The following is a 26,622-nucleotide window of genomic DNA, read 5'->3' on the forward strand; positions in this document are numbered from 1 at the left end:
ACCTGCCTCCACCAATTCCACTGGAAGCTCATTCCACACCGCTACCACTCTCTGAGTAAAGAAGTTCCCCCTCATATTACCCCTAAACTTCTGTCCCTTAATTCTGAAGTCATGTCCTCTTGTTTGAATCTTCCCTATTCTCAAAGGGAAAAGCTTGTCTCTCCAATGGACCAATTTTATCCCTTGTTATCCTTTTGCTATTAATATAGCTGTAGAAACCCTTTGGATTTACTTTCACCTTACTTGCCAAAGCAACCTCATATCTTCTTTTAGCTTTTCTAATTTATTTCTTGAGATTCTTTTTACATTCCTTATACTCCTCAAGCACCTCATTTACTTCATGCTGCCTATAATTATTGTAAATCTCCCTCTTTTTCCGAACAAGATGTCCAATTTCCCTTGAAAACCAGTTCATTATAGTTCATCATCTTCAGTGAAGGAATTATTGGAACTATTTACCAATGTGTAGATGATAGAAACATTTGCTCATGGGATTGGGAACTTATAGAAACATAGAAAATAGGTGCAGGAGGAGGCCATTCGGCCCTTCGAGCCAGCAATGCCATTCATTGTGATCATAGCTGATCGTTCACAATCAGTAACCCATGCCTGGGTTTCGGCCCGAAATGTTGCCTATTTCCTTCGCTCCATAGATGCTGCTGCACCCGCTGAGTTTCTCCAGCTTTTCTGTGTAACCTGGTTCTCCCCATACCCCTTGATTCCATTAGACCCAAGAGCTCTATCTACTGTAACTCTATTTTAAATTCATCCAGTGAAATGGCCTCCACTGCATCTGGCAGAGAATTCCACAAATTCACAACTCTCTGGGTGAAAAGGTTTTTTCTCGTCTCAGTTTTAAATGGCCTTCCCTTCATTCTTAGATTGTGGCATCTGGTTCTGGACTCCCCCAACATTGGGAACATTTTTCCTGCATCTAGCTTGTCCAGTCCTTTTATCTATATCTATCTTCTATATTACTAAAAGTCTGTTCTTGACCGGTTTTGGCGATCTGTGCTGCGATTTCCGAGAGAACGCCGCCACCTACGGTCGTCATTTTTGGCCACCTCGCTCAGAGCCCCCCTCTGCCGCATGTGTGCCGAGGATTTTTCCAGTCGATGAAAAATGAAAGAAATATTAATGGTTTTACAAAATTCCCCATTCTCTCTGCTGCCCCTTCTGGCGGCAGGGGGGAGGGACTATAAAACCAGGAAGTGGTGTGCCTCATTCAGTCTCTTCAATATGGAGGAAGGCAGACGGGTCACGTTTCTCTGAGCTGTCAATACACACTGAACACATGTTCACACAACTGAGTAAGTACCCTTAATGTGGTTTGAAAATGAATATATGGTTAACGTAAAAAAAAAGCACTGCCTGCAACTGGTTGTTTGGGGGGTTTGGGTTGAAATAAAAAGGCACTCTCTCTCTCTCTCCCCCTCCAATCTCTTCTCCCCCCCTTCCTCCCCCTCCCCCCTTCCTCCCTCCCCTCCCCCTTCCTTCCTCCCCCCCCCTTCCCTCCCCCTTCCCCTTCCTCCTCTCCCCTTCCTCCCCATTTCCTCCCCTCCCCGTCTCTCCTCTCCACCTTCTCCCCCCTTCTCCCCTTTTCATTTACCCCCCTCTCCTCCCCTCATATCTCCTCTTTTAGCTCTTCTAATTTATTTCTAGATTCTCTCACATTCAGCTCCCCTCCTCAAGCACCCCTTTACACCCTTCTCTCCTCTCCGACATCTCTAGATCTCCCCTATTTTTTCTAGCCCTCCTCCCCCCCTGTCCCTCCCCTGAAACCCCCCACCCCTCCATCCACACCCCTAACCCCCACCTGGAACTATTTCTCCCTGCTCCTCACCTCTCCCCTAGACCCATTTTGCTCAGCACACACCCCCTTATAGAAACAGAAAATAGGTGCAGGAGGAGGCCCCCCTCCCCTCTCCCCCTTTCCCCCTCCCCTCTCCTCTTCTCCCCTCCCCTTCACCCCCCTAACCCCTCTCCTGTTCTCCCCCTCCCCTCTCCTCTCCCCCTCCCAAGAGCTCTCTCTCCTTCTCCCCTCTTTTCCTCCCCCTCCCTCCTCCTCCATCCCCCCCCCCACCCTGCCTCTCCCTAACCCCCCCCTCCCCTCCACACACCCCTACCTTCCACCCTCCCCTTACCTCTCCCCCTCCCCTCACCTCTCCCCCCCCCCTCACCTCTCCCCCCTCACACTCTCCCCCCCTCACTCTCATCCTCTCTCTCTCCTCCCCCTCCACTCCCACTTTTCCCCCCTCACCCACCCTCCCCTTCTCCTTCTTCTCTCCACCCCCCTTCCCTCTTGCCCCTTTCTCTGTGTCTCTGTCTCCGTCTCTGCCCCTTCTCCTCTCTGCCCTAACTCTCTACCCCCACCCCCCCCCCCCCCCCCCCCCCCTCTAGATGTGACTGCAAGTTGGGGGCTATGCGTCAGTAGATCGGGTGGTTATGGGGGTAAAAGGAGCAAATTAATAATATTAATATAATATCAAGGGCAGTAATTAGCGTGAGTGCGGGGCGGGGGGGGGGGGGGGGGGGGGATAGTTAGGGATGGAGGAAGGTAGTGTGTGCTGTATGCTGTATGCCGCCCTCCCCCCCCCCCCACAACCGCACGTTGGGGGAACAGACACAACGGGTCTGCACTTGGTCTAGTATATTACTAAAAGTCTGATCTTGACCGCTTTTGGCTCGCTGTGGTGTGATATTCGAGAGAACGCCGCCACCTACGGCAGTCACTTTTGGCCACCTCGCTCAGAGCCCCCCTCCACCTTCCGGGACCAGAGGATTTTTCCCATTGATGCAAAATCAGAGAGATATTAATGTTTTTTTTTAAATCCCCCATTCTCTCTGCTGCCCCCGCTGGCGGCAGGGGAGCGGGATTATAAAACCCAGAAGTGTAGTCCCTCACTCAGTCTCTGCCCAACGCAGGAAGCGAGAGGGTCATGGCTCTCTGAGCTGCGAATAACACTGAACGCACGTCTACTCCACGGCTGTAAGGTAACTGCTGCACAATTGTTTGTGGGATTAACCTCGTGAACCTACGCTGCACTCCCTCAATAGCAAGGATGTCCTTCCTCAAATTAGGAGACCAAAACTGCACACAATACTGCAGATGTGGTCTCACCAAGACCCTGTACAACTGCAGAAGGACCTATACTCAAATCTCTCGTTATGAAGGCCAACATGCCATTAGCTTTCTTCACTGCCTGCTGTACCTGCATGTTTACTTTCAGTGACTGGTGTACAAAAACACCCTGGTCTTGTTGCACTTCCCTTTTTCCTAATCTGACACCATTGAGATAATAATCCGCCTCCTTGTTCTTGCCCCTACAATGGTTAACCTCACTTTTATCTACTGTCCATTATACTGCATCTGCCATGCACCTGCCTACTTCCTGTAACCTCATAGCATCCTCTTCGCAGTTCACACTGCCACCCAGCTTTGTGTCATCTGCAAATTTGCTAGTGTTACTTTTAATTCCATCATCTAAATCATTAATATATATTGTAAATAGTTGCGGCCCCAGCACCGAACCTTGAGACACTCCACTCACCATTGCCTGCCATTCTGACAGGGAAATATTTATTCCTACTCTTTTTTCTGTCTGCCAACCAATTCTCTATCCATGTCAATACCCTACTCCCAATACCATGTGCTCTAATTCTGCCCACTAATCTCCAATTACCAACTGGATATTTCAAATTCTAATTCAGGAACCTTGGTTCGAATAGCATACACCCTTCAGTTTGATGCATTGCTATGCATTTGGATTTGAGAAAAGTTAGGCTATTTTAAACATATAGGGTAATTATTAAATGTTGTATGGTACTGAGGTTGATGGGAGTCCCAGAGCTAGAATGTTTAAACCAATAAAATGGATGAGTATAGCAGGCCTGCACTAATTAATTATAGAGCTGCAAGGAAGTTATTTTCCTATGCAACATAGACTCGACCCAAAACATCACCCATTCCTTCTCTCCAGAGATGCTGCCTGGCCCACTGAGTTACTCCAGCATTTTGTGTGTATTTGTGTAAACCAACATCTGCACTTCCTTCCTACATAATGTGAAAGGGGATGTTGACTTAACGGCTAAAAATTCTTATCTTTCTTTGAGGTCAGCCATGGTAATCAACATAAAGTCAGGAAATGCAGGCCAAGTGCCAATAGATCTGCGCTATCTCCTGATATGCAGGAGGCTCTCATTGGAAGCTAAGCTTGATAGAGTGAGCATGAAATAGAAAAATGTGGTTTTGTATGGAAACACTGTTTCTATGATGGATGATTGGACATTGGCATCTTCCTATAAAAGGCTGCTTTATGGTTGAGCCCGATACTGTTCCTTTAGTGAGTGCTTTGCTCCATTGCTGCATCAATGACACGAAACATGCTTTGTGCACCAATTGATAACATTGCTATGCACGCTGTGGTTTTCCCTTTTAAGCACATCTTGCATATAGCAAGCCAGCCATTGAACTTCATATTCATGGATGTGTTTTTTGTTGTTCGATCCTTCAAATTGCCCCCATTGTCCTTCAAATCAGTTGCAGAGCACATAAAATGATATGCAATACATGATAACATTTTATGCTGGAGTGCCTCCATCATTCATGGTTCATGATTATTTCTAAGTCTCACCATCAACATTTTCTCTTGATACTTTTAGGGCACATTGCTTCCAGTTAAAAATATATAATATATTGCAAATTATAACAGTCACAGAAAGATTCTAAAAACTGAGCAAAATGCCTCGAAGTAAATGAAACATTACCAAATAATTGCCAAAGTGATATATTTAGAACATATTATTAAAAGCATAAAAAACTCATTTTAATTAACTTTTAAAATAACTGTCAGCTAAACATAAAACAACTTAATTGGAATTATTGGACTGCTCCTCAGACGTTATTCCCCACATATAGTACCTCCTGCAGACTCTCAACTATCTGCTCAATGATGAGTATGTCATTAACTGTTTCCCACATCCTACCCTGGGGGCTAAACATCAATAACAGCCCACTTGACTTGTGACTTGCAAGAACATATGGCTTTATTGGTATTGTCATGTGTAGAGCTCCACCTGTCATTGCCAAGGGATTTAAAGCATTTTTTCCCTTTTGTTTTATCGAAAGAACTGTCAAGAGATGTCTTACAATTCAACTATTCGTCTGAATGCGTCTGCCTCATTTTACAACTGGTCTCCTTTTAAAACTCAAAATTATAAGAATGTACCCTATGCATTAATGTTAACTTACAATCAATGTTCCTAGTGATCTAAAAGATCTCCACTGCTGCTTCAAAGATTGCAATGGGGCAGTAGTTAAAACACTGACGCACTTGTGTGCCTCTATTTAAAAGATAAAGGGATACGTTTTATGAGGCTCTGATCCCTGCATGTAAGCTTCTCCCATGCGAACAGTATCTACAATGAGGAATGCAGTACATATAATAGCTTGTGGAAGACATGCACTTGATTTGTCATGATCATAATTTTCTTCTGTTTAGAACATTTTTCAGAAAAAATCATGACCACAGTTTAACCCAACTCTCACTGATGTTTGTGGTAAGTGATGCATTGCACAATCTGGCCAAATTCCTCAAATATCTTTAGTTTTAACAGTTTCTATTTCTTGTGTAATATTTCTTGCTGATAAAAAAAAAATTACAACATTTCTCTTTGAACTGCCATATTATATATATATATATATATAAATACAGTACATATATGCATATATATATATATATATATATATACACATATACATATATATATACAGTGTGCAGAGAATACAAATCATGCAAACTTTGGAAGTTTCAAAGAAGTGACGATAGTGAGAATACTCTCCGAATTGTGTTTTGTTGCTGTTTATATTGTTTTTGTTTCATGCTTGTTTTAATTGTATGGTGTCATGCTTGTTTTAATTGTGTCCTTGAGAGTCCTGAAAGGCACCCTATGAATAAAATGTATTATTATTATTATTATTAATACAGGATGGGAGGAGGCCAGACCACCAAAAGCCCTCTTTCCCCATTCGAGTGGATCAAGGTCAAATATATAAAACCCCATGGAATCTCAAAGAACTCACAGGAAGAGGCCATTTGGCTCAATAATTATTTGCCATTGTTCATGCTCCACATTTTGTGGAATTTTCTTATCGTCTTTCGTCTTACTTTTTATTCCATTTTCCTGCATGTGCTTGCCCAGTTCACCTGAAGTGGTCGCCAACCACAGGTACCTTGGTGTGCAGCTTGACAGTGAGCTGCACTGGAAGAGTCATATGGAGGCGGTGTACAGGAAGGGACAAAGTAGACTGTATTTTTTAAGGAGGCTAAAGTCATTTAATATCTGTCAACCCCTACTGTGCAGTGTCTACCATTCAGTGGTGGCCAGTGCTCTGTTTTTTGCTGTGGCCTGTTGGGGAGAAGGCGCCCGAATAGCGGACAAAAGCAGACTGGATAAGCTGATCAGGAAGGCCGGCTCAGTGGTTGGGGCAGAGCAACTAACGGTCAAGCAGGTGGCAGAGGCCAGAACTCTGAAAAAACTAGGCTCAATAATGACCAACCCCACTCACCCACTCCACGCCCTGAAGGTGATCAAGTGCAGCATCTTCAGTCAGAGACTGATTGCACCAATGTGCAAAACGGAGAGACATAGGAAGTCTTGTATACCAGCTGCTATAAGGTTTTATAATGCACAAAAATTTTAACTTATTATGTATTGAAGATATCTGTTGAAATGTGTGGTGTTATGTCTGTCTTGAAGCTGTTGTGGCACTGTAATTTCCTGTAAAGGATTATTAAAGGTTATTCTCTTCTCTTATTCTCTTTCTCTGAACCACTCATAGTGTTATCTGGTTCAATATCATTACCATTGATTAAAGAGGCATTATTTTAATAATCCTTTAATTCCTCAAGGTCGGCTGCAGGTGGCATCCCCAGGGCACAAAGGTGGACGGGTGAGGAGAGGGATGTCAGTTCGATGGTTGATCCACATGTCCAATGGACACGATGGCTGGAGACTCTGTTACAGCCTATTGCTTGCCTGGATCGGGCAGCGGTCATTAGATCAGCGCAGACTAGATTTTGAAAATGGCACCAAAACTGGCGCCTCTTGTATGTGGGCTCATTAGCCTATTTCTGTACACTTCCAGGGATTGTGCTTAGGTATGGCAATAGTTTACTGAATTTTATGCAAGGAAAGAATCTCACTGTGCGTTTGCACATATGACAATAAAGCACTATTGAACCATGTTTGGTACAAATGAATTTATCAGTAAAAATCAGTTTGGCATAAAATTACAACTAATTCACTAGTACCCGAGAGGGGGGGAAAAAAATGTTGGGTGGTATTTTGGGTGACTCCGATCACATCATTATTCTTGGCTATTAACTGGTCCAGAACCTATATGGGGTCTGATCTATAAATCTCATCTTGCTTGGAATGACAAGGATTAATATAACAATTTTGAATTATTTGCTTGTCAAATATTATAACATTGCTTTGTTCTTCCAGCATATCTTTCCTAAAGAGAATGAAGGTACAAAGTGCTCAAGGTGCAATATATGTTTTAGATTTGAGTTACAAAATCTACACATGCAGGAACAAATTGAAGCAACTCCATTCTTTTGCAGCAGGAAACTGCAGCTAATCCTGAGCCAGGCTAAGGAGAAAATAACATACATAGCCTGGCCTTCTGACAAAACTCAGCAATGCTGAGCATTGGCATGCATGTATACGCTTCCCCTATTGTTTCACAGTTGTGTTAAACTTAATACATCATAGATATTATTATATCCAGCAGTTTGCTGATGTAATTTAGCCTTCCTTTGAAGACATAATGGACCGCATATACTGATTCACAAAAAAAGACACTTTGAGGAGGAAACAGTACTTTGTAATTTCCTTTAAAGCTCTGGTGATATCTGAAAGGAATTTAACTTGAGTTTATGGATCCGTGCTAAACAGCTTGCAAGATGCAGTCAATGACTATACTGTAGTAGCCTCACCTTCGGACTCTCACTTCTTGGGCTTGATTGAATGGATTTCTGCCTCTTGAAGTTCTCTGATGCCAGTCTGGCTGTATAGAAACCAGCCTCCGCTGAGCACTGGGGACATCAAGATTATACAGTTTTACCACAGATCAAGGGAATGGACATAATAATAAAACGGCCTAATTCAGATTAATCATTTGACTTTGCCATCAGAGCCATAATCTTCCTGGTTTAAGACCATGCTGACATTACTCTTCCCCATGAGACACTTCTCATTAAATCACTCACAAGATACCATAACTTTCAGCCTTGAAAGATAGTCACCAGTCAGGTAAAATGTGCTCATCCAACAATTTTGGTTGTGTTTTAATGTTATTTAAAAAATGGAATATATTGGCTGAGGTCACCGTCACCCACAGAGCTCTTCACACCACACTAAGGTATCAGAAGACCGATGAAGATATCTATTCAAAGTTACAGTGGGTCCCTTATAAATGCACAACACCAGAGGTATAGCCCACGTATTCCCATGGAAGACAGAGGATCGGGAGATGTGTCAAACGTCATATAGTGTAAAACAGCAACGAAACAGAGCCAACTCAGCCATGCACACTAAAATGCCCATCTAAGCTCATCCCATTTGTCTCTGCTTGGTGCATATTCCTCCAAACCTTTCCTATGCATGCTTTTGTCCAAATGCCTTTTAAATGTTGTGATTGTACTTGCTTGAACCACTTTCTCTGTCAGCTCATCCATGTATAGGTGGATGAAGAATCTGGGTTGCAGTCCTGATGGCCTTTAACTGGCCTACATTCCCTGCATGCCTGGCCCCATGATGGATTCATGGGATCACTATTCATCGGATCACTATTATTATCATATAATAGTTGTATGATGGGCACTTAGAGGGAATTAGCTCATGGAAATAAACCATATCTTGACAGAGACCTAAAAGTCTTCTGCACTTTCATTATCTATCAGTTACGTCCAGTCATTACAGTGACTTGTCCTCCGTGGGAGCCAAATAATATATGGTCCTAACACAGAACATTATAACTATAGTGGAAAGACACAAAAAGTTGGAGAAACTGAGCGGGTCAAGTAGCATCCCTGGAGAACGTGAAGTGATTTTTCTCAAGATTGCCAGTATGTCAAGGGAGGGAGGGTAGTACAGAGGCAGATAGGTGATAGCTGGAACCAGATGGGGAGGGGATGGTGGAAAGATAGAATTAGATGGTGGGGGAGGGGATGTGAGGGATGAATAAAAGGAGAAAAAAAAACTAGGTGGCCAGGCATGTGTATGTGGGAGAAGAGTACTGGGGGTATCAGAAATTGAAAACAATCAATATTCATACCACTGGGATGCAAGCTATCCATGCAGAATATGAGATTTTGTTTTTCCAGTTTGCATTTGGGCCTCTGCAGCTATAGAGAATGCTAAGAGCCAAAAAGGTCATTGAGGAAGTATTGGATATTGTGAAGATGTGAAGTTTTGGGCACTTTGATTGCTTTTACAAAACAATATTACAAAGGTGATTTTTCTCAAATTTCCTTTGTCCTCCCCTTTACACAATTGACATTTCACTTGAAACACATTTTGAGCTTTTATTGATCAAAAGGAATTGTACTCTCATTATTTCCCTTTTTATTTAACCCCTCTCATTTCTTTAAATTTCACCAAAAACACCATTCTGCTCCTGCTGATTTTGTGCATCTTGTCTAAATCTACCATGTGGTATAATAATAACCTGACAGATTGGTTACAATGATAAATATATGCCATGTAAACAGATCAGGTAGACACACTGTACCATTTCTATTCCATATGGAATAGATCGGGTAGACGTACAGAGTTTACAGAGTAGACGCTGAGTCTAACGAGTACAGAGTAGGGGAATCGAGAACCAGAGGGTATATGTTTATGGTGAAGGGGGAAAGATTTTCCAGGAATCTAAGGGGTAATTTTTTCACACAAAGGGTGGTGGGTGAATGGAACAAGGTGCCGGAGGAGGAGGTAGCTGAGCAGGGACAATCGCAACGTTTAAGAAGCAATTAGACAAATACATGAAGAGGACTCATTTAGAGGGATATGGGCCAATTGCAGGCAAGTGGAACTATTGTAGATGGGACATGTTGATCGGTGTGGGGAAGTTGGTCCGAAGGGCCTGTTTCCACACTGATTAACTCTACAAACAAATACATCCTGCTGGCTAGCTACTGGCCAGTTCTCTGCTGTTTTCGATCAGCTCTGTGCCTCCTCCGCTTCCACTTCTCTTGATACGGAGGAGATCAGTTCTTGGTTTCACTCCTCCTGCAGAACTATACTGGACTCTGTGGCTCCATTAAAAACTTTGCAGCCTAGAGCTAAACCCGAGCCCTGGTTCATTGACGTAACTCGTACAGCTCGACGGGATTGTCGCAAAGCTGAACGCAAGTGGAAGAAGGACAAGCTGCAGGTTTCATTTCAAATCCTAAAGGACTGTTGGTGTCATTACCAGAACACTTTTAAAGAGGCCAAAAGAGAATACCTGTCAAACATTATTGTGTCTAAGCGTCACGACCCACGTGTGCTATTTAAAATCATCGACTCTGTTCTTAATGCCCCACAGCCCGTCTGTCTGGAAGCATTCGGCTGAAATGTGCAATGACTTCCTGCATTTTTTTATTAATAAGGTTGTTTCCATAAGGGCTCTCATTTCAGCTCCTGCCTCTGACCCCTCTGTTTCTGTCCTATGTCTGGTGGTATTGGATAAGTTTGTGCCTGTGACATTGTTGTGTTTAGAGGATGTGGTTAGCCATATTAAGCCATCGGGTTCCCCTTGTGATGCTGTCCCTCCTCATCTTTTTAAAGAGGTTTTCCCCAGTGTAGGGCAGTTGGTTTTTGCCATTATCAACAGCAGCTTGTGTTCTGGGGTTGTCCCCGTAAGTTTTAAACATGCAGTAGTGCAACCACTACTTAAGAAACCTGGCCTGGATCAAACTGTTCTGGCCAATTTTAGACCGATTTCCAAGTTGCCTTTTATTTCTAAAATTCTGGAGAAAGTTGTTTATGCTCAGCTAAAACTTTTCTTGGACGAGCATAATATTCGGGAGGTTTTCCAGTCTGGGTTTAAAACTATGCATAGCATAGAGTCAGCATTGTTAAGGGTTTTTATTGACATCCTCCTAGCTAATGATTCTGGTGATTATGTGGTTCTTGTCCTGCTGGACCTATCTGCCACCTTTGATACAGTGGACCATGGTATCTTAACATCTCGGTTACAGCACCTAGTGGGCATTTGTGGCAGTGCCCTGGGATGGTTCAGGTCTTATCTGGCAGACAGAACTATGTGTGTAAGCCTTGCTGGTTTTGAATCCTCCTCCGCTCCTCTGTCATATGGGGTTCCACAGGGCTCAATTTTAGGGCCCCTGCTTTTCTCACTGTACTTATTTCCTCTGGGTTCCATTCTTAGAAAGCATGGCATCTCTTTTCATTGTTATGCTGATGATAGCCAACTATATATGCCACTGAGGAAAGAAGATACCTTTTCTGTCAAATCACTTGTGTCTTGTCTTGAGGACATTAAGTCCTGGATGGCCCTAAACTTTCTAGGGTTTAATGAAAAGAAGACAGAGGTGATATTGTTTAGTCCCAATGGCTGCCGTGAACCTCCCCCTGTTGACTTCGGTCCCCTGGCACGGTATGTCAAGCCAACAGTTTTGGACCTGGGTTTTAGGATGGACAGTGATTTTAAATTAGATCATCAAATAGGCGCAGTGGTTAAGTCCAGCTTCTTTCACCTAAGGCAGCTGGCAAAGGTGAAGCCCATTCTTGAGCGGCAGCATTTTGAAACAGTAATCCATGCCTTTATCACATCTAGGCTGGATTACTGTAATGCACTCTATTTTGGAGTTGCTCGATCTTCCCTGGCTTGTCTCCAGTTGGTTCAAAATGCTGCTGCTCGTCTTTTAACTGGAACTCGAAAGAGGGAGCACATAACGCCAATTCTGGCCTCCCTCCTCTGGCTCCCGGTGTACTTTCGAGTTCATTTAAAAATTATTTTATTTGTTTTTAAATCTTTGAATGGGCTCGCCCCGCCTTACCTCTCTGAGCTGCTTCATCCATACGCTCCTGCCCGGTGCCTCAGGTCAGCTGATCAGCTGCTCCTGGAGGTACCGAGGTCTAAGCAGAATCTCAGAGGGGATAGAGCCTTCTCTGTTGCTGCTCCGGCGCTATGGAACACTCTACCGTTGCACATCAGACAGGCCCCTTCACTGTCCATCTTCAAAATCAATCTTAAAACACATTTATATTCCTTGGCTTTTGACCCTGCTCCTGTTTTAGTGCTTTTAATGTTTTTAATTTTATTGTTTTTACTTTCTCTTCTAGTGTTTTTATTGTCGTGTAATAATTTTTTTTGTACATGATTAGTCTGTACAGCACTTTGTGGCAACAGGGGTCGTTTTTAAAGTGCTCTATAAATAAAGTTATTATTATTATTATCCAGCACAGCAACAGTGGTTCCTTGTGCCAATTAATACATTCATAAATGATCTTATCGTTGTCACAACTCCACATTCCTTTCTGTCAGTGGTAATCTTTCACTCACTTGCTTAACAGTTATCTATCTACTGTAGCAGAAAAAAGATATTCAATGACACTGATTCCATCATCTTTCGAGGATGAGAATTTCAAAAACATACGATGGTTTAAGAGAAAAATAACTTATTTTCTGCCTTAAATGGAAGACCCTTTCATTTCTGGTGAGCAAAGGACTCACAGCCAATGATTCAGAAAAAAGCTTTACTTTAATAACCCTTGCTTGGTGAAAACAACGGCCTACTTACCAGGGCACCCGGAATTTCACAGCAGTTCTCCAGTTCTGCCAACTGAGGGTTGCAGTAAATCATTATCCCTTGAAGGTCAAACTACATAAAGATACCAGAAACAGATCATTATACTTTCATCTTCTACATTGTGCCTCAGCTATCCAAATTAATTTAACGTCATGGCTCCTTCAATATAACAACAATTAATCCCCAAATAATTAACAGATAATACATGAATCTTTCAGTTTTCAACCAAAAATAAGCAAAAATCATTGCCAGAATCCTGCACGAAAACTGCACTTTATTCCTTGCACCACTAAAAATCTATGGAGGCAATACATTTATTAATATAAATCATGCCTTTTAAATGCAGGTGCTGTGCATGGACGATAAATGTTTGTGTTTATGCAATGGGATTTACCATGCAGCGACATGACCAGGCAACTTGGGAGTACAAAACCTGGATAAGTAACAAAGTAACATGGCGGTGCAGCGGTAAAGTTGTTGCCTTATAGCACTTGCAGCGCCAGAGACCCGAGTTCGATCCTGACTACGGGTGCTGTATGTACGGAGTTTGTACATTCTCCCCGTGACTGCGTGGGTCTCTTCTGAGATCTTTGGTTTCCTCCCACACTCCAAAGATGTACAGATTTGTAGGTTAATTGGCTTAGTATTAGTGTAAATTGTACCAAGTGTGTGTGGGCTTGTGTCAATGTGCGGGGATCACTTGTTGGAATGGACTCGGTGGGCCGAAGGCCCTGTTTCCACACCATATCTCTAAAACGGTAATGGATAACTTTGAATAATATTCTGGTATGATTTAGTTGCAACTTATTATAGAAAGTGAAAGTTGGTGTATTTTCCTTCCATTTGTTTAAAACTGAAAAAAATGAAATTTTACCAAACAGTTTTCTTCTTGCGAATAAAACATAAACCAAAGGAATAGTTAGATCTCAAGCCGGGTATTGAGCAGCCAGGTTGTTGTCTTTGCGTCAATGTCTGCCAGCCCTGAGCTCCATTTGGTGGGTGGTAGAGCGGGCACCCAGAGATGACATAGTTGGCTGTCTGTTGTTCTGCTCCGCATTCACAGGCTGGGCTCTGGCGGAGCCCCCATCTCCACGTGCTGGCATTGAAACACCCAACTCTAGTACGAAGTCTGTTGAGCTTTACCCATGCTCCTCCGGGGAGGTCAGACCCTGGACAGCTTTTATCTGGTGAAGAGATGTAGCTGTGCAATGGAGATGAGGTCGCCTTCCACTCCAGTGACCACTTGGTGGCTATCCAGTGTGCTTTAGTCTCAGTTGGCTGGATGGGTGCTAGGACTTTCACCAAACAGTGAAATCATGGAACAAACATTCCCAAAACGAAATCTCAAAAAGTTCAAGCCTTATTATATATAGTATAGAATATAGTGTAACTTCATCTCTTGGTGGCCTCTGACAATTACTTACATCAATGGGAATCTCATCACTGACACGCAGACCAATTGCAGTCTTCCCCTGAACATCAATGTTCTCCAGCTCTTCACTTCGTTTGCTGTCGACCAATTCACAGTCCTTGTAAAGTGACACCAACCCAGATTTCACGTTAATTGCCAGCTTGTGCCACTGCCTATCAAACAGAGGGAACAGTTCTCGCTTCCTGAACGTGACGTGCATGACATTTCCAGAGAGGGTTTTAGCACTGTACTCCACTGACTTCCGACTTCCATCAACAACGATAGAGACCTGAAGGAAGAACAGAAGTGGACACACTGAGGACAAATCGCCATGCCAAGGAAAATTAACTGAGGGTGAATATTTACATCCACTGGCCACCAATAACTGGGAAAGGGGGATTTTCGCCTAAACTAATTTGAATTTGATTTAGTTTATGTTAGGGTGAGTAGCCTTTAGTTTATTCAAACAATATTTTGCAGATAAACATAAGATCTTCACCTAATTGAATACAAAGAGCAGGAAGAAATCATACCAGCTTCCCAGAAGTGACCAGGTTGCCAGTCATAACTCAATCAGTAGCAGTCGCACCTCTGAGTCAGAAGATTTCAGGTTGAAATCTTGGAGGCTCAAGCACAGAAACCTAGGCTAACACTTTCAGCGAGGTATTAAGGGAATGGGCCATTTTCTCACTATGCCTTCTCTGCCATTCACTAACAGATCTTTATCCTCAGCACTTTCTTGTAGTGACCTGATATACTTGAATCTCTTAATATCTAAAAATCTATTGATCTCTGCTTTGAATATCTTCAACGATTAAGCCTTCACAATTCCCTTGCTTATAGAATTCCAAAGATACATATCCTCCGAATCAAATATTTTTTCCATAATCCTGAATGACTGACTCTTTATGTTAGTCAGTCCACGCTGGTATATTATCTCCAATACATTGTGTTCTAATCTTGGTTTGTTATCACCTTTCTAAATGTCTAAATGCAGCAGATCAATGAGTTTTCCATAAACTACTTAGCTAGTTACAAAATAGTCAAACATTTCAATAGATGTGTCAAACATGATTTTAGAGATACAAAATACTGAAATGCTGAAAAAAACTCAGCCGGTCATGAACCAATCAACGTTTTGGGCCAGCAACCCTAACTGAATGAGCGGTGGGTGTCAGAGTGGAAGAGTTTACCTTGTGCTTCCATCGGACAAAGGAGGAGGCATTCGGTGTTCACAAAATAGGCTACTCTACACTGGAGAAACCAAACTCAGATTGGGTGGCCACTTCACAGAGCATCTATGCTCAGTCTAATGGGGTGATCTTGAGTTTCCTGCAGCATGCCACTTTAGTTCTCAATCCCCCTCCCTTTCAGACCTGTCAGGGGCCTCCTCCACTTCTACTCTGAGGCCCAACGTAAATTAGAAGAAAAACGTCTAAAGTCTAAGCAACATCTTATCTTCTCTCTATGTACTTTTCAACCTTCTGGAATGAATATTAAATTATCCAACTAGTTAAACTGGTCTTTCGTCATTTTATTTCTCACTCCATTTCTTTTAAATGCCAGTACTCTTGCTCCTTACCACCCGATCTGTTTTACCGATGTCCACTTGATCACGATCATATTGCTGATGGTGAGAACTTGCTGTGCAAAAACTGCTACTCCTGTCCTATTCATTTCTGTGAATGCGCTTCAAACAGTGATGTAAACTGTGTTGGGACAGAATGAGGATGTGTAGGCCATTCGAAAAATCCAGGTGTGTTTCATAATGATTAGCACATTCTGGGCATAATTGGCAAGGACAGGACTGCATTAGTGGTATTGCCTGTTGATAGTCCTGGCAACAAGTGTTCTCTGTCTATGTATAAAAGAAAAAACAATTGGCCACTGGGCTTCAAATAACTAGCAATTTGGCCGGGAAAATTTGGATCTAAACCATTTGTTCTAACTCACAAAGACCAAGATAAATTATAGTGTGCGTACATGCGTACATACTCCCCCATTCAAATGCCACTGCTTTACCTGAATGGTACGGTGCCTCCAAATACTTATCAATTTGCTTCACAATGTAAATTGTTGATGCACTTCAGCAAAGCAAATTCCCCTTTTGCAAATATTATACATATAATGTTGATCTTAAAATAAATTCTCCTCTTCCTTCCTATGTATTATTCCAGCCACATCCTTGAATTGACACCTTTTCGAGCTGGTCTACTGCCCTGATTCCCATCAGCGGCTGCAGAGGGATGAGGTTAAGTATCAAGGGCACTACCTATATGATTTCCATCTCCATCCACATTCTTTTGCCATCATCTGAACGCTGTACTCTTTCTTTTTGCCAGTTCTAGCTGGTTACCAATACTTCACACTCAGACAAATTCTGAGGAAAGTTCAGCAAGTGGCTTTTTAACCCATCAATTGTCTCCATAAATGCATGTTTCCAGCAAATTCAGGCACGATTTAAGATCTTGGAATCTGCTAAGACAACTTGACAGAATTATGCCTACCTGCACATCACCCGACCGATCAGCAATCTTCAACAAGTGCCAGATCTCCTTTCTGCTGCCTCTCTTCAGGCGGAACATGGCAATAAATGAAAATTCTTCTGGTAACCCATTTGGAAAGATCTGCCTGGAACAAATCACAATAAATCCATTGGCAATAGTTGATAATTCCAAATAAACATGTGTTTCCTGCACACATGTATTGGGTGCCCAATTCATAGTATATTGGCTGTGTTTATTATGTAATGTCTAAGTCAACTGGAAATTTACAAAATGGATACTGATAGACTTTTGTTGGTCAAGGGCAATAGAGCCTATGATGCCAATTACAGTGCTAATTACAGTGCCCTCCATAGCGTTTGAGACAAAGACCCATCATTTATTTATTTGCCTCTGTACTCCACAATTTAAGATTTGTAATAGAAACAAAACATGTGGTTAAAGTGCACATTGTCAAATTTTAAACAAAGTCAATTTTTATACATTTTGGTTTCACCATGTAGAAATTACAGCAGTGTTTATACATAGTCCCCCCATTTCAGGGCACCATAATGTTTGGGACACAGCAATGTCATGTAAATGAAAGTAGTCATGTTTAGTATTTTGTTGCATATCTTTTGCATGCAACGACTGCTTGAAGTCTGCGATTCATGGACATCACCAGTTGCTGAATGTCTTCTCTGGTGATGCTCTGCCAAGCATGTATTGCTGCCATCTTTAGCTTATTCTTGTTTTAAGTGCTAGTCCCCTTCAGTTTTATCTGCAGCATATAAAATACATGTTCAATTGGGTTCAGGCGGGGTGATTGACTTGGCCATTCAAGAGTTCGCCATTTTTTTTCTTTGAAAAACTCTTTTGTTGCTTTAGCAGTATGTTTGGGATCATTGTTTTGCTGTAGAATGAACCACCGGCCAATGAGTTTTGAGGCATTTGTTTGAACTTGAGCAGATAGGATGTGTCCATACACTTCAGAATTCATTATGCTACTACCATCAGCAGTTGTATCATCAACGAAGATAAGTGAACCAGTAACTTCAGCAGCCATACATGACCAGGTCATAACCCCCCGCACCACCGTGTTTCACAGATGAGGTGGTATGCTTTGGGTCTTGAGCAGTTCCTTCTCTCCTCCATACTTTGTTCTTTCCATCACTGATACAAGTTAATCTTCATCTAATCTGTCCACAAGACTTTTCTCAAGAACTGTGGTTGCTCTTTTAAGTACTTCTTAGCAAACTGTAACCTGGCCATCCTATTTGAGGCTAACCAGTGGTTTGTATCTTGCAGTGTAGCCTCTGTATTTCTGTTCATGAAGTCTTCTGTGGACAGTGGTCATTGACAAATCCACACCTGACACCTGTAGAGTGTTTCTGATCTGTCAAACAGGTTTTCGGGGATTTTGTTTATTACAGAGAGAATTCTTCTGTCATCATCAGCTGTGGAAGTCTTCCTTGGCCTGCCAGTCCATTTGTGATTAGTAAGCTCACCAGTGCTCTCTTTCTTCTTAATGATAATAATAATAATAATAAATTTTATTTTTGGGCGCCTTTCAGAAATCTCAAGGACACCTTACAGAGATTAACAGGAATAAAAAACATATAATCAGAATAAAATAAATAATAAAGTCATCACAGAAACACAAATTAAAAACAGAATTCAGTCCAAAAACAAAAAATCAAAAACACAATGTGAAAAGGGAGCAGCGGCAGCTAAAGCGCACCAGCGTCCACTCTCCCTTCCGACAGCCATCTTGGACAAAGACTAACAGGATTACTTAGACAAAAAAAATCATCCCCCCACAATGGATACCACTGTGGGGGAAGGCACAATGTCCAGTCCCCAAACCCAAGTTCACCCAAAGTCAGGCCTATTGAGGCCACCGCAATTGCCTCTACGGAGGCCCGATGTTGCTGGCCGTTCTCACTGGGTGATCTTGCCTCGGTATCGGGAGAGTCCTCTCAGCGGCTGGGCCACCTGGGACGGCCGCTTCCTAGCTGTTGATGTTCCAAACAGTTGATTTTGGTAAGCCTAAGGTTTAGCTGATGTATCTAACAGTTTTATTCGTGTTTCTCGTCTCCTAATGGCTTCTTTGACTGTCATTGCCACCTTTGGTCCTCATGTTGATAAACAGTAATAAAAGTTTCCAAAGGTGATGGAAGGACTGGAGGAAAGACTAGATGCTGAGAGCTCTCTTGTACCTGCATTAAGGAAGCAATTAAACTCACCTGAGCAATTACAAGCACCTGTGAAGCCATGTGTCCCAAACATTATGGTGCCCTGAAATGGGAGGCTATGTACAAACACTGTTGTAAGTTCTGCATGGTGAAATCAAAATGGTGAAATTTTCCGTTTTTCATTCCACTGTAATGATTTTATTAATAATAAAATTGTATTAATAATAAAATAATTATATTGGAATGAAAAACTGAAAATTTCAGGGGCAAATAGGTGACCATTCTAGGGAAGTTAAATAATGAATAATACTTTCTGATATGTTTTATAATAAATGTTGTGAATAAATATTTTATGGGCCTATTCATTTCTTTGCCTGTTTGATTACAGATGACAGGTGCCATCATATTCTCACACAGAGCAGTTGACACCTATGCAGGAAAAAGAGTGCCGTTGATAGCAGCGTTGTGCTCTGGTAGTTTTTGTTAGTTTCCTTTTACATGGGATGATTTTACAATCATATGGTCCCAGTAGGGGTCTGTGTTCTGAACAAGAATTAGGGCAACTGTTTGCTCTTCCCACCATTCTCCCTGTAAGGCCAAGTTCCCTTTTGCAGCTGTGGGAACATGAATCAAATGTTCATTACATGGTGTTTCTTAAAGAACCATCCTTTAAATAGACCACACAGAAGTTGCAAATGTATCATCTTCTACTATATTGTTTGAATTGCTTTTAAATCTTCACATTGACTTGCACAAATTGACTAAAATATAAATTAGCCTTGGGCAACAGAAATCTAGCAGCCAGCATTACCTTTCGAGGCAAGCTTACACTTTTTACACTTCTCATGCTCAAGAATATTTTATAAAAATTATACAATTCTTCATGATTCCCTGATATTTGACCCACAAAATGAGCATAAACTAGAGTTTAAAAACATGAAAACTTGAAGCATGAATCAAACATGGTTCTGCCATGATGGCAGTTGCGATACCTCAAGGCAAGTGATATTGGCAAATTATTCACTCTACAAGTTCATCACCTAATGAGAAAGGACATCAATAAAACTAATGCTGGCTAATATAGGTCAAAAGACAATGTCAAGTTAGAAGAAACTAGGTTACTCTTCCACCAACAGATAAAAGATATCTTTCTGATATTTTCTCAATATACTCCAGCATTCAAATTAGCAAAGGTGTTGACAATCTCACCTTATTGCTTTCAAACCCAACTATATATAAATATAAAAAATCAATTATAGATGCAGCAAAAATCACAAATTAATACCAAAAAAGTTCATTTTCATGATCTTATGATTTGCTTTTTGGCCTTGATATTGATTACAGAAATCAAATTATATGTATAATTTTACCAAATAACCAACATAATTAATCGTTGCAAAGTTCATTTTTTCAGAACAAGAGAGTTGATGAGGAAAACGTTGACTTAAGGACAGTGGAAGTCGTATCAGGTAGTAGCATTTTTCTGAAGAAGGCACTAGTTTTAAAGGTATTTCCCTCAGAACAGTTACGATGGAGCCAAGAAACTCTAAAAATTGAATGGTACCTTTTCAGGATGCAAGGTGGGAAGAGGTGCAGTCAAGGTAGCAGTGATTGGTGGGCTTGTAAAAGAAGATGGCTGCTCAGCTGTCTCCTGAGATGGAGGTAGCAAATTCAAGAAAAATAAAGGCTGAATCAGATATGGATCATGTAGAAGTGAAGAGGGAATTTATAGAAAAACTGTTAAGATTTTTGAGGTCTTTTCAAGAGAAGAAAGCAGAACTAATACCAAGATCATTATACAGAATAAAGAAGCGAGTGCGGGGCCTGAGTGGAACTGAAATACTGACTGATACATGTATTCCAGAAATAAAATGGCATAATTTTGAATTGGTCTCGATGAAGGGTTTTTGACTGAAAACATCTACTCTTTATTTCCCTCCACAGATGCTACATGACCGGCATCTACAATCTCTTGTGCCTCCATAACCAAGACCCAGGGAAGTTTCAATAGCTATGCATTTGATCTGAGTGGAGGTCAATGTGGGAATGAGTTTCGCCATGCAAAGATAGAACGGCGATGCAAGAAGAGGTCAGGCAAAAGGTTAAAAGGGTCACAGCTTAAGGATAAGGGGGGAATCCTTTAAAACCGAGATGAGGAGAACTTTTTTCACACAGAGAGTGGTGAATCTCTGGAACTCTCTGCCACAGAGGGTAGTTGAGCCAGTTCATTGGCTATATTTAAGAGGGGTTAATGGCCCTTGTAGGGGCACAGAGGGTGGAGAGAAGGCAGGTACTACTGATATGATCACCTGATCTGAATGGCTTCACGAAGCGAACCTAGTGCACCTAATTTCTATGTTTCTATGGATTAGCACAGTGGCCAGCTAATAGACCTGCTGCTTCACAGCACCAGTGAACGGGATTCAATCCTGTTTCTTTGAGGTGCTCTTGCTTTCTTCTGCATTCAAAAGATGAGTAGGGTGGTTGGTTAATTGGGCACTGCAAACTGTCCCTAACATATGTGAGTGGTGGAATCTGGAGGTAGAGGTGATTGGATTGTGAGAATAAAACAGGATTAGGGATGAATGGATGGTAGATGGTAAGTACAGATTCAGTGGGTCAAATAGTCTGGCTCTATGATTCTCAGGGCATTTCTGGTGCAAAATAGAGGTGCTGAGGGATTGTACATCAGTGGCAAAAATGAGCAGGCTGGGTAGAAATTGACTAGATTTTTTAAGGATGGAGGAGAAAGAATAGAATTGAGACAGGAAAAACTAAGTTCAACATGGTAAAAACAGGCTGAAATCATGTGCCGATTCGGACTGTCCTGCTTGTGGATCTTGGAGAGAAGGTGGAAGTGTGTGGTTGGTGTAGAAGGCTGCAGGATCTAAATGGATGCTATCTAATGGAGTTGTGGTCAATGACTGGGTACAATGGTCTGTTCTTCACTGCTTGGGCCGTGGTCCAGAGGGAAGAATGAATAGATGGCACTAAGCTGACTTTCAACCTCTACAAGCTATGGGTTTATTTGGCCAGCAATAATAAAAGTTTTCTCATCAGCAGTTGTGATGAAATGTTAGGGTGGGTCCTCAGTGAGTGGGTGACAATTAAACAAGTAGGAACAGTGGAAATAATGGAGGTTGTCAATGATATATTAGCAGTTAAGAATGGAACAATCTAGAGAGGGTAAGGAGTCAGAAAGGTTCCGATGAATTAGGAATTTTAGAGACGAGAAAAAGTGTCCACAATCTGGAATGTGCTGAACACTCCAGGCTAAAAATTTAGGCACAGAAATGAAAGCAGCAGAAAAAAAGTTCAACATTATACCTTGCTTGGAACTCTTTACGATGGGAGTGATATAAGGATTAAATCTCTGCTAATTAATGATCACTCTAAATGAGCAAAGGAAAGGTCTGAAGAGAAAGTAGAGAGCATTAGCTGCTCAAATGCTGATGACATCACCAAAGCCAGGTGGGACTAGAAGGGAGGAATGGGCTCAGAGGAACTGGAGCTTGCTACGTATACTTTAGGTGCTGGAGCAGGAAATATATATCATTGAGGGATGGTGTCATTGAAATATATGCATTGTCCTTGATGAGTTTCAGTGAAACATATTATTCCTTGAACATGCTGGGTAGACATGACTTCCTGCAACGAGTTCTGCTGATGATCCTATATCTTCCTTTGCCAGTCGTTGACTCTGCCCTCTCTGGCCGCTGCTTATTCTACACTTCAAGGAAATGCATTCTCTAGCAGCGATATCTGGGAACAACTGGTTTGTGCGGAAGCCTTGAAATCTGAACAGTCCTCCAGCACCTGCCACACTGGTCCCTGTAGACTTTAGCAACTTTAAATGACTTTAGAAAGTTCCAAGCGTTTGATCTTCAGTAGCCATTGCCAGAAATCTTCAATCAGCAACAACCTGCATGTTGATGCTGGTGGGGAATACTTTCTGCCACTGAACGTGCGAAAGTTAAGACAGGGTGTTAGGTGGATAGTAAGCACCTAACTGGCAATGTTGGCAACAAATCAGTCCGCATATTAACCTGCAATGAGATCTGTCTACTCCGTGCACTTTGGAAGACCGTTCACATGCGTATGACCACACCAATATTTTGGCTGAACACGCATCACAACTACACATGTGAATTAAAACCAATTTGTATTCACTGTGGCCAATATATTCAAAGGTTTCTCAAAATACTAAAACTTTTCAAGAAAGGAGCGAGAGAGAAAACGGGGAATTACAGACCAGTTAGCCTGATTTTGGTGGTGGGAAAGATGCTAGATTCAATTATTAAAGAGGTAATAATGGGACACTTGGATAGCAGTAAAAGTTAGTCCAAGTCAGCATGGATTTATGAAAGGGAAATCATGCTTGACTAATCTTCTGGAATTTTCTGAGGATGTGACAAGTAAAATGGATGAAGGGGAGCAGTGGATGTAGTGTTTCTAGACTTTCAGAGCTCATGGTATTGGGGGTAGAGTGTTGACGTGGATAGAAAATGGCAACCAGGAAGCAAAGACTAGGAGTGAACGGGTCATTTTCAGAATGCAGTGGCAAGTGGAGTGCCTCAAGGCTCGGTGTTGGGGCCGCAACTGTTTACCATATATATTAATGATTTGGAAGAGGGAATTAGGAGCAACACTAGCAAGTTTGCAGATGACACAAAGCAGGGTGGCAGTGTGAACTGTGAAGAGGATGTTAGGAGGTTGCAGGGTGACCTGGACAGATTGAGTGAATGGGCAGATGCAGTATAATATAGATAAATGTGAGGTTATCCACTTTGGCAGCAAAAACAAGGGGGCAGATTATTATCTCAATGGGGTTAAGTTAGGTAAGGGGGAGATACAGAGAGACCTGTGTGTCCTTGTACACAAGTCACTGAAAGTTGGTGTGCAGATACAGCAGGCAGTGAAGAAAGCTAATGGAATGTTGGCCTTCATAACAAGAGGATTTCAGTATAGGAGTAAAGATGTTCTTCTGGCAGTTGTATAGGGCTCTGATAAGACCACATCTGTATTGTGTACAGTTTTGGTCTAATTTGAGGAAGGACATCCTTGTGATTGAGGCAGTGCAGCGTAGGTTCACGAGATTGATCCCTGGGATGGCAGGACTATCATACGAGGAAAGATTGAGGCAGTGCAGCGTAGGTTGTATTCACTGGAGTTTGATCCCTGAGGGGATGGCTTATAGGAAACATATCAATTATACGTTACACAAAAAAGCTGGAGAAACTCAAAGATTGAAAAGATTAGGGTTGTATTCACTGGAGTTTAGAAGGGTGAGGGGATATTTTATAGAAACATACCCTCAATTATAAAAGGACTGGACAAGCTAGATGCAGGAAAAAATTTCCCAATGTTGAGCGAGTCCAGAACCAGGGGCCACAGTCTTAGAATAAAGGGGAGGCCATTTAAGACGGAGGTGAGAAAAAAACTTTTACTTAAAACTCATCTTTACTCTCAAGCCTTTCTTGATGTCCTCTGAGGGCTACATGGGCTATTTATGTGTGTACTTAATCTATGAACCACTGCTGTATAACGTTAATACCTCCACCAATGTAAAGCACTTTGGTCAACAAGAGTTGTTTTTTAAATGTGCAAAAGAAATAAAAGTGACGTGTCTTGGCTGGAATTGGATGGATTTAAGAGAGGCGCTGGCTCGAAGGGCCGAATAGCCTCCTCCTGCACCTATTTTTTAAACTTTGTGCAAAAACAGAAATAAAAGGATAAGGAACGCTTGCTCCACTGTAAATAATGACTGGTCAATTGGATGGATTGCAGAGTGTCCAATGCGTCAAGCTTGCTTGATCATGGCCTCTCCAATTTTGGTTTCAATACCACATTTCTGCTCTCACTTTCTTGAACACTGCACCTTGCACTACAGCACTTTTGGTTACGGAATTTGCCCTTGCGGAACTCGCAAATCACTACCAAAAGGTTTGGGGTGACAAAAGTGCTCAGTGAGTGCAGCAGCATCTATGAAGCGAAGGAAATAGGCAACGTTTCAGGCCGAAACCCTTCTTCAGTCTGAAGAAGGGTTTCGGCCCGAAACGTTGCCTATCTTTTGCCTACCTTCCATTTTCCAGCATCTGCAGCTCCTTCTTAAAAACATTTTTACAGGATGTATGAGAGAAAAAAAAACAACTGCTGCAAAGTATAAGAAGTGAAAAAAACAATTGTTTGTTGATTTAAGTCAAGGGTTTGCATTACGGAAAATTACAATATGGGCGATTTTCTCGGAACATAACCCTTATAATGGCTGTGGTCGATAGAAAAGTTCAGTCACTTTCTTATTCAAATGCTCTTGATTCTCAGCTTTATCTGAAAGTACAGCTGCTTCCACATGTATGTTGACAACATCAACTTTACCCACTTGCCCCCATCACTGCCCTTGACTTTTGCCCTGCAGTTTAAATATGTTTCATGCGATGCTTTGTATGTATTTAATAGCTGATTCCACAGCTCTGAAGGATTGAGCATTCCAAAGCATCTGTGAAAAGATATTCCTCCTCAACTCCAAGTAAGAGAACTTCCCATTTTCTGAAACAATGCTAGATAAACCCACTAAAGGTAACATTCTCTTAGCATCAAGCTGGAATGAACCCCTTTCAGAATTTCATAAATTTCAATAAGAACGCTCCTTGTTTTCTAAACCCCAATGTGTGTCCTAGCTGTTCAAACTGTCTTCATATGTCAATCCCTTTATCCCAATAATTAAACTAGTGAATCTTCATTGCACTGTATCAATAAGCATCACATCTCTCCTTCCCGGTGCTCAGAAATAACTTTCAAAATCTGGAGGATAAGACTAAGTACATGCAGTGACCAGCAGTCAATTAAATCCAAACCAAACATAAGTTTTTAAATTGATAATTTCCTCAAACAGTGTAGGTTTGCTCTTCTCCCATTGTACCTATACCTCTGGTGTTGGCCAGTGATCAGTTCAATGCCCGTCACTTTCTAATTCAAATCCTCGTCATTCTCCACTTCATCTGACAACACAGCTGTTTCCCCATTCATGCTGTAAACATCAGTTTTACCCACCTGTCCCCACCACTTCACTTAACTTTTGCCCTCTCTCTAAATTCTCGGAATGCTTACCCAACATCCAGCATTGAACAGGCAGAAATTTCATCCAAATAAATATTGACAACCATCTAAAACTGAAGCAGATGGTTTGCAACCTTGATGACATATCCAAACCGGTTGAGTTTTCCAGCACACAATCATGACGTCTCAAATAAAGAATCATAAAGTACATAGCACAGGACCGTTTTTTTCAGCCCACCTTGTCCATGCTGATTGTGATGCCTTCATTGGCTGATTGGACCCATCTACTCCTTAGTTTGTTTAATGAAACATCCATCCATAAGTCTGCTTGCTTAGTTCTATTTTCTATAAACAAGGCAACCTAAAACTCAGCTGCCCATGGTCCAACATTCATCCGATCCCATTCACCCATCATTCCTTTGCTTGCTAACCTGCACTGGCTCCAGCTAAGCAATGCTTTGATTTCAATCCATTATCCTTATTTTGAGAGTACTGAATGGTTTTTTACCTCCCTATTAGTGTGATCTTCTCCTTTCATAAAACCCTGCAGGCTTCATGCATTCTTCCATTCTAGACCCTTGATCAACCCTGATATGCTGCACTACTCTGGGCCCCGGTAACCGAGGCAACATGCACAGGATTTCCCTTTCTAA

General features: G+C 41.9%; 1 protein-coding gene across 1 annotated transcript in view; it reads right to left on the reverse strand.

Moving 5' to 3' along the window:
* The window catches only part of LOC129696925 (collagen alpha-1(XIX) chain-like), a 320,031-nt gene that overhangs the window by 242,149 nt on the left and 51,260 nt on the right, over positions 1-26,622 (reverse strand). The window contains exons 5-8 of the mRNA XM_055635036.1: positions 16,743-16,866; positions 14,249-14,524; positions 12,816-12,896; positions 8,004-8,102 (exon numbers count right to left, since the gene is read on the reverse strand). Coding sequence (XP_055491011.1) covers positions 8,004-8,102; positions 12,816-12,896; positions 14,249-14,524; positions 16,743-16,866 — 580 coding nt within the window. The remainder of the gene's footprint in view (positions 1-8,003; positions 8,103-12,815; positions 12,897-14,248; positions 14,525-16,742; positions 16,867-26,622) is intronic.

The sequence above is a fragment of the Leucoraja erinacea genome, chromosome 5 (genome assembly GCF_028641065.1).
Source record: "Leucoraja erinacea ecotype New England chromosome 5, Leri_hhj_1, whole genome shotgun sequence".
Lineage (NCBI taxonomy): Eukaryota > Metazoa > Chordata > Chondrichthyes > Rajiformes > Rajidae > Leucoraja > Leucoraja erinaceus.